The sequence below is a fragment of the Lolium rigidum genome, chromosome 3, assembly GCF_022539505.1.
Source record: "Lolium rigidum isolate FL_2022 chromosome 3, APGP_CSIRO_Lrig_0.1, whole genome shotgun sequence".
NCBI classification, from domain to species: domain Eukaryota; kingdom Viridiplantae; phylum Streptophyta; class Magnoliopsida; order Poales; family Poaceae; genus Lolium; species Lolium rigidum.
In genome coordinates, this window is record NC_061510.1 from 381336819 (window position 1) to 381344887 (window position 8069).

General features: G+C 42.9%; 2 protein-coding genes across 2 annotated transcripts; one reads left to right on the forward strand and one right to left on the reverse strand.

Annotated features, from left to right (window-relative positions):
• The first annotated feature begins 326 nt into the window (after positions 1 to 326).
• Positions 327 to 1881, forward strand: LOC124704412 (CCG-binding protein 1-like). Its single transcript, XM_047236667.1, has 3 exons — positions 327 to 624; positions 1161 to 1234; positions 1334 to 1881. The coding sequence occupies exons 1-3, from the start codon at positions 390 to 392 to the stop codon at positions 1655 to 1657; spliced, it is 633 nt and encodes a 210-aa protein (XP_047092623.1). The 5' UTR covers positions 327 to 389; the 3' UTR covers positions 1658 to 1881.
• A 1658-nt stretch (positions 1882 to 3539) lies between these two features.
• Positions 3540 to 6826, reverse strand: LOC124697528. The gene is made up of 8 exons (XM_047230109.1): positions 6456 to 6826; positions 6275 to 6376; positions 5612 to 5947; positions 4677 to 4821; positions 4335 to 4554; positions 3912 to 4036; positions 3781 to 3825; positions 3540 to 3695 (listed from the first exon to the last, which is right to left on the reverse strand). Exons 1-8 carry the CDS (start codon positions 6824 to 6826, stop codon positions 3594 to 3596), a joined length of 1446 nt encoding a protein of 481 aa, XP_047086065.1. The 3' UTR covers positions 3540 to 3593.
• Positions 6827 to 8069: the final 1243 nt, after the last annotated feature.

Genomic DNA, 8069 nt, shown 5'->3' on the forward strand with positions numbered 1-8069 from the left:
CTCCATTTCATTTTTTTTCTTTCCGTTTAGTCATGTTTTTGCTACTACCCTTAGCTTTTTCTTCGTTTTGATCTTTCATGGGTTGTACGGTGTGGTTGCTACATTGGGGCTAAAACTTGTTTCAAGGATGTCAAACAAGGTGTGAAGCAAATTGTTAGGATGTATATGTTAAAATTATTTATAGAGAGATTATAATGCAAAAGTGGAAAAGAGCACACAATAATTCCTCCCATCACATCATGGACAAGTGGTATCCCAGATTCAGAACCGATCCTTATCCGTTCCCGATGTACTGCTCTATATAGAAACAAAAGCTTCGAACCAATCCATAGCTCTACCCTGAAGCCACCAAAGTTAAACCAACGAGACAAGAACCAAAGCCGCAAATAATGCTGTCCTCCACCGCTCTCCGGCCGCTGTCGCCGGCGACGACGCCCGCGTACCCCGCCACCCACACCGCCACGAGCTCATCCGTGGCTTGGCCCCGCGCTGTGGCGGTGCGCGCGCTGAGGGACTACGGCTCGATCCCGAAGCGCGAGCCCTTCAGCTCCAGCCGCAGCATCCTCGACGAGTTCTTCAAGCAGGAGAAGCCCCTCGTCCAGCGCACCAAGGACCAGATCACAGGTATCCTGCCCCCGTCTAATTCGTATCTGACTAATAATTTTTACTGATTTGTTTGAGTGTGATGCGGCTTCCTGCCAATGTTAAACCAGAAAGTGGTGTTTTAGTTTTAGGCTTTTCTTAGATTTGGGTTACTTGTTTAGTAGTACTGCCTTCTTTCGTTATTAATTGTCGCAGATTTGTCTAGATTCTCATGCATATCTAAACAAATCTGCCACAGTTAATACGGAAATGATGGAATACTTCGCATATTCCAGTTTGATTTTACAGTAGATGTTACTGATGAAAGATTGGTAGCTTGCTATAAATTCGAGTGCTAATTTCAGGGTGCTCATATAGTTCGCAAATATTAATACAGTGCTGACTCCAGTTTAAATTATTGCGTTGTGCCTAATCGACCGCATAAATCAGAGGTTTAACAAAAAGATATCGTAACAAATCTCTAGGCTGTCCGAGGTTTACTGACTCGAGAATCAGATTCTAACACTGTTAACGGATCTAAAATAATTCTAACAGTGACTCATCTTATCTGGGTACAGATTATTGCACGACCCTTGAAGGTGATGAATGCTGCAGCTGCTGGGAGGCCTATTTTGAACTCAATGAACTTGAGGTATGCACGATGCACCGAGCAATTCAGATATTCAGTATCTTTGCGCGATATTTGTGCCAATCCAATTCAACTACTTAACTACTTTTGTCTCTTTCCCAGAAAGAGCTACCCCAAGAAGATATTGCGAGGATGGTGAAGGAGTCACGGTCAGACCCGAGGTACCTTATCAGTAGCATCCATCACCGTACGGAATTACGGAAGAAGATAGCCGAGAAAGCGCACGGTTCAGTACCAGCAAGCTCCTCGGTGCAGACAACGAAGCCGAGGCCTTTCCCCGTCCCCGATGGGTTGCCGAAAACGCAGGAAGAGATCGACGAGGAAGAGGGGGCTCTCATGCCGGAGTCCTCGTACACGAGGCTGCTGAGAAGAATGGGGAGGTATCCTGACTGGTATACCCCTCGCCCAGACCATGAAACTGACTGAATAGGAGCACAGCGCCATGAATCAGGCTTCCAAAATGTACAGCATGAAGCTCTGTCTGCTGGCATCGAGCATGGAAGCTTGGATTGTTGTTGCCCGCTTAGTTTTTCTTTAGGGATGTTGCCTGCTTTAGTTGGCGGCTGCTGAAGCTTGCTGAATGGATAAATGAACTATGTATAATGAGTGTGTTTTGTTCTGTTGAGTTCTTCACTTCAGGATTCAAATAACTCCCCTTGTGCCGTTTGCGAGTATGATATCTGATGACGTATCTCTGAATATACATGTTTGGGGAATAAGAGCTCTTGACTGTTACTAGGGGCTGATGATCTGATGGGGTTTGTTTGATGTTTCTCCTGATTTTTCAGTTGCCACACACCTCTGTAGACAAACTGATGTTGCGTGTTGCACTTATTTTGTAGCGAAACCTGATGTATTTCCCACCTTGTATGATCTAAACTTTTCAAGTGCTCACTGTAATTTGAAGGGTACTCTAAAATTTGGTTTGGTGGAAGCCAAACCATCCTATCCCCGAAGCTGCATGCAACGCACAAGGTACAACCTGCTGGAGAACTTGAAAAACAACATATATTCTTTGGATCGTGCTCGTTTTGACGCGACAATTAATTTGAGCATAAAGGAGTAGTAAAATCTATCCACCTCCAACAAGAAGCAGGTAGTGGTTTCAAATTTGGAAGGAATACTGACTAAAAAACAGAACACCCCCCACCCTTGGCCATACTACGTTGTTAGGCAGTGGTGGAGCTGGTTATAGCAGACAGGATGTCAAAGCTCAAAAAAGAATTACACCGGTGTCAAAAGTTGATTTATGAGGTCAATTAAGTTTATTCATAGCTAGTGTTTATTGCATATCTGATTTTTGTGTGTTGTCGCTTGACAACATGTCATTGAGCAGCTCCGCCAATGTTGTTAGGTAGGATAAAACTCTCCTCACGTATGGATGCTAGGATGATAATCCGGTTTAAATTCCGTCTCTACCAACGAAATTACCGCTATGTAAGATTCAAATCCGGGTGGGCTAGTTGCGCACTTACAATCCTTGCCACTAAGGGCATCTACAATGCAGGCGTTTCTATAGGGGCGCCTGGATTTTGAACCCGGTCAGTCGGTAGTTGTGACATGCAATCCCGTTCGTTGGGCACTTATTTAGAGGAGTAGACGCATAACCTTGCGCCGGCTGCTTGCTCAGTGTTTGGCTTGCGGCGGAAAAAAACAGAGCCAGCCCGTTGGAGAACTAAGCGTCGTAAAGTGAAATCATGCGTTGGAGCTCTGAAACTATTGCATGAACGCTAGGATTAATTGCTAGAATTTCTTTGCTGAAGCGCCCTAAGAAGCGCCCTAAGAAGCGCCTAGGATTGAACATGCCCTAAGTTGGCACTCAGTTCTCATCTTACTCCTAAGGTCAACTGGTAGCGCCTGCCTAGGTGCAAACTACGCCCCTCCCCCAAGGTCGCGTCAAAGGAACCAATTCCGCCACTTTTTCCATTATGGCCAAGCCTTAAATCCACATTGGAGACACCGTTAGGTTCTATTCTCAAAGCTGCATGCCAACGCACAAGGTGCAAAAATGCAGAAAACTTGAAAGAAACGGATACAGAGTAATTGTTTTGATTGCGTTTACATGTTTAAAATCATTTTATTAACCTATGTAAGCAGAAGCAGCGCGGTTGTGAATTTGTAAGACAACCAATCACTGTTTAAGTGTACAATTCCATTTGGATATATGAACTTTCCTAAGATTAGCAGCCACTAACTTAGATAGGTCCATCCCAACCCAAATGTTCTTTGTTTTCGGTGTCTTAGCAACAAGACATACTAAGAGTCTACAAATGGACAAGCTTATAGCATTAAAACATATGTTCTTTCAGTCACAAGGAATTTCAGAGGGTTAGGCCCTTATTCTTCCACTCCAGCGCCATACTTAGTCTTCATGCATAGTTGCCACATCCAGATATTTAGGCCTGAATGGCTTAAGTGTCATCTCTTCTTTCACTCTCTCCAAATAATCCGGAGCATCAAGACCCTAACAAAAATAGAGAAGCAAGAAATCAGTCAACCAAGAAACCATGATGTTATGGCACTCTGCCGCCTAAGATATATGTCATTACCTGGCCCTTATATAAACTTCTTACCCTATCTTCCTCCTCTTGCAACTATAAAAGCATGTAAATAATAGTAGTGAATAAAGCAACTCAAATGTTAAACAACATCTCAGCATGGAATAAATCATTATACATACAGTTTCGTTACGGCACTTCCATTTCATATTGCCAAATATAGGACATGCACGCTGTGAGTTAACTCCAGCACCAGTATATGCGGCAGCATCATTGGGGTGCTTCACATCACAACCGTAGCAAAGACCTTTATTTTTATACAAAGGAAATTTTCATTTAACTGCCAAATAACTGACGAGCTACAATCACATAAGAATGGCTGAACAACTGAAGGCAAAAAAAAAAAAAACATTTCAACACATATATTACATGGCTGCATGAACTAGTTTGAGATATCAAATCTGCTCAAGTGACAAGATAACCCAAATGCAATTCCATTGTAATGAGCTAAAGAGTGTGCATTAGTTAACAAATAAGTTCACATTAGTACAACCACAACATATTTTGAACAATATGTAGGTAAATAGAAGAGTATTATACCATACCGTTGTCAGTAGGTTTAACCATGCAGAAACAGCTCACCATTAATTCTGAATACTCTGCCCGTTTAATTGTGACTTCAGCAAAGAATAGATCATCGATGCCACAGTCAGAATCCTCAGCTCCTTTCATTGTGAAATTAATATGACCATACAACCTACTATGGTCATTGGCCCCAAAAACTGAGTTGTAGAGCACAACATCTTTGAGTTTGTATGCACGGTCCTATTAAAATTAAGAAATATTTAATATGATCATCAACAAACTGTTACATGAATAAGACAGCAACACAGTGCAAGCCTGCAAAAGGAAAAAAGAGTGTTTGTGGGGAGGGACAGAGATCAAACCCCCATAAGATGGCGGTAATCATTGTACTTGTCCACCAGAGCTTGGACCAACTGGCGCTTCCAGTCACACCTTTCATCAATTTGCGATTCCAAAAGCTTCTTCCTTGTGCCATCAGGCCAGTTAAGACATTGTCGCTGCGTGAACCTAGTTTAAATCAGGGCATTAATATATGATTAGCAGATTATATCTTCTGAAAAAAGGAGGAAAAGAGTGATATTAAGTATTATGTCGATGTTATCCGTCCAACATAGGTTAACAGTGAACTGGTAATTTGTGTTGAATGTAGTTGAATAGGATGCACAGCTTCCAAGTTACTCCCTCCGTTCTCTTTTAATTGACTCAGATTTAGTACAACTTTATACTAAATTTGAGTCAATTAAAAAAGAACGGAGGGAGTACCTCTAACAGTGCTTAGAGGCAGTATAATGAACAAAAGCAAGATACAAAACTGAACTGTTTGCATGCATATAAGTTCTAAATGCATTTTTTTTTACTAAAAAAGAATCACCATTGTTTTGTTCATGGTAACAGAGCTGTGCGGGTGCTGGCTAAAGCTAACTAATCCAGATATAAATATACCTACATACGAAGTGGCAGCATAGCAGCTGTATGCACTTTGCTAATGCTCATCTGTGCTTAAGATTTATTCACTATCTCGACCACTCTCTCACAAATATGGTTACAAGAAAATGCTTCTCCCATGGCACAAAACAATAAATAACATAGGATGGATTTTTTTCAACCAACTTGTCAGATTTTCTGCAGTCTAACATAACTTAAGGACATTTATTCTATTCCTGATTCATGCTGTGAATACTGGTTATTTTTCATGGACTAAATCACATAAACATTGCACAACATTACCCTGTTTGAATGTAATGAATTGCAAATGTGCACACCAAACAGGAGAAATAAACTAATGAAATAAGGTTACCTTGTTGGAGCCTGTTGTTCCTGAAGATAGCGATCAATAGCATTGTGAGCTGCTTGTAAGCTCTGAAACGGCCCACCCACGTCAGGGTATGTGTGGTAAGATTCATTCAGATCGATCCTGATGTAAAATATGATTCCCCGGCTTAGACGTGGCAAGGCCCAAATAGGTGATGAGGAAAGACAGCGCCAAGGCTGAGTTGGCATCTGCATAGAAGACGTCGAAGTGGTGGACAACTCCAATGTTGAAGTGTTCAGTAAGTCCTTCACGGAAGAGAGGTCATGTTGTTTTAGTTTTTGCCCGCAGGCAGGTTCAGCCACAAGACCCCCCTCCTTACACCTGAAGTGAAACAAGCAGGCGAGATCAGCAGAACAACAATTTATTTTGGAGATGAATGAATAATTTATATTACAACTGTGCAATGGCAAGTGAACAGAAAAAAAAAAAACCTCCTAATAATGAAGATTCTAGAAATCTAGAGGTAGCTGGTAATCTACCAGAGAGGAATCCAACTGAAGTACATATCTCTGCACAGGAATCCCCCGTAGGTGCCCACCAATCAATCCAGGTCGGTAAATAGAACCACTAGGTAGTAGGTACTCTATCAACTAGAGGAGGAATAGAGAATGCAAGAGTAAAGATAGGGAGAGGTGACAATTGTCATACGGCAGACGACGGAAGGCTTCAGAGTAGAGGCGCCGAAGTTCTGGACTAGGCATCTGCGAAGACGAAGATGCGGTGCCTCCCACATGCTGCTGCTCCTCATACCTGAAGTGGAACAAGAAGGGTCAATGAGGGGATATCGCAAGCAGAAACTGGTGATGAAGGCATCGAAAGGGGCACATACTGAGGCAGGTCGTGGCGGCAGGAACTGGTGAGCAAGTGGACACCGGCCGCGTGGATGAGTTGATCCATGCTTTCAAATGGCTCGCCGGGAACACGATAGCCCTCCGTGAATAATCTCCCATCCATATCTATGTCTACAAAGATCACTGGCCCGTCGTCCAAGTCGGAAGGAGATGCGGCGAGTACCCCACGCGAATCGACGGAAATAATCTCCCGCCCCTCGATGATGGGGACATAGAAGTGTAGTACGCGATGACGCGGGGAGGGGTTCGGAGGGTGGCGGCCGGCGGCGCCGCGGCTGGCTGGCACGGGCGGTGCGCCTCTTCCGACTTGTTGGTTCGTCTCCGGCGGTACTTCGTCGTTTCCAGGCATCCCAATGTTCGGGCCTGAGAGCAAAAGGATGGACCGATCGTAGATTTTCGCCAGAAATTGAAGCCGGTGCTTTCGTCGGCGTGATCATCAATTTATCGACAGATCTCTCGTGCTGGCGTGCCCCGTTCCACGGGCCAAAAGTACAAATAGCCCATATAGCAAAGAAAAGTTCGGTAAATTGTCAAATCCCCCTTATTCTCCTGTGTGAGATTCAAAATCGATCAGCCTCCCACGTTGCACACTACCCTTCTGAAAGTGCATCTAAACAGCTAAATTTTGGCATCTTTATAGCAAAGAAAAGTTTGGCATCTTTATAATTTCTCTAAGGACCTCTGAACAGCTAACTGTTCCGCATTTGATTGACAACGAATCCGACTGTGTTTAATTAGTAAATGCACTTCTTAATATATATAAACAACTACCAACTCAGTTCGCATAAAACATAAATAGGCCGATCCCAAACCAAATGTCTTTCGGTTTCAGTTTCTTAGCAACAGAACATACTTGACTCTACAACCTGACAAGCTTAACATAAGTTCTTCGAGTTACAAGAAACTTCAAAGCGATTTCTTAGTCTTCCACTTCGATCAGCCTTCTCAGTCTCCCCTTCCATTGTCGCTGCCATACCCAGATATTTAGGTCTCAACGATTCTCTTGTGTACTCCATAAAATGTATACTCTCCGCACAATCACGGCCCTAAAGAATACACAGGCAGGAAATAATCAATCAAGGCAACCATGTGACCAACATCACGCAACTTAAACTGGTACTATACCACCTAAGCTGCCATTGCGTACCTGGTCATCGAACAAACTTCTTACCCTAGCTTCCTCCTCTTCCAACTATAAAAGACATGTAATGTAATTAATAATAAAATAAAGCAACAAAACTGTTATAACACAAGCTCAGCAGGGATTAAATCATCATACGTACGGTTTCGGTTTCGTTGAAGCCCGCCCAAAAGGTATCGCCCAATGGGGTATCCTGACCACGAGTGTATGCAGCAGCATCATTTGGGTGCTTCACATCACAATCATGGCAACAACCTTCATTTTTTAAATGAGAGAAATTGTTAATAACCAACGAGGCACAATCACATAAGAATAACCCGCAAAAAAACATGTGTACCAGTTATTACACATGACTGCACGAAACAGTTCGAGATATGACAAATGTAAAGCCCAAAGATAAGGGATAGGATAAGGCAAGGGAAAGTTCAGTATAACAAACTACATATTAGAT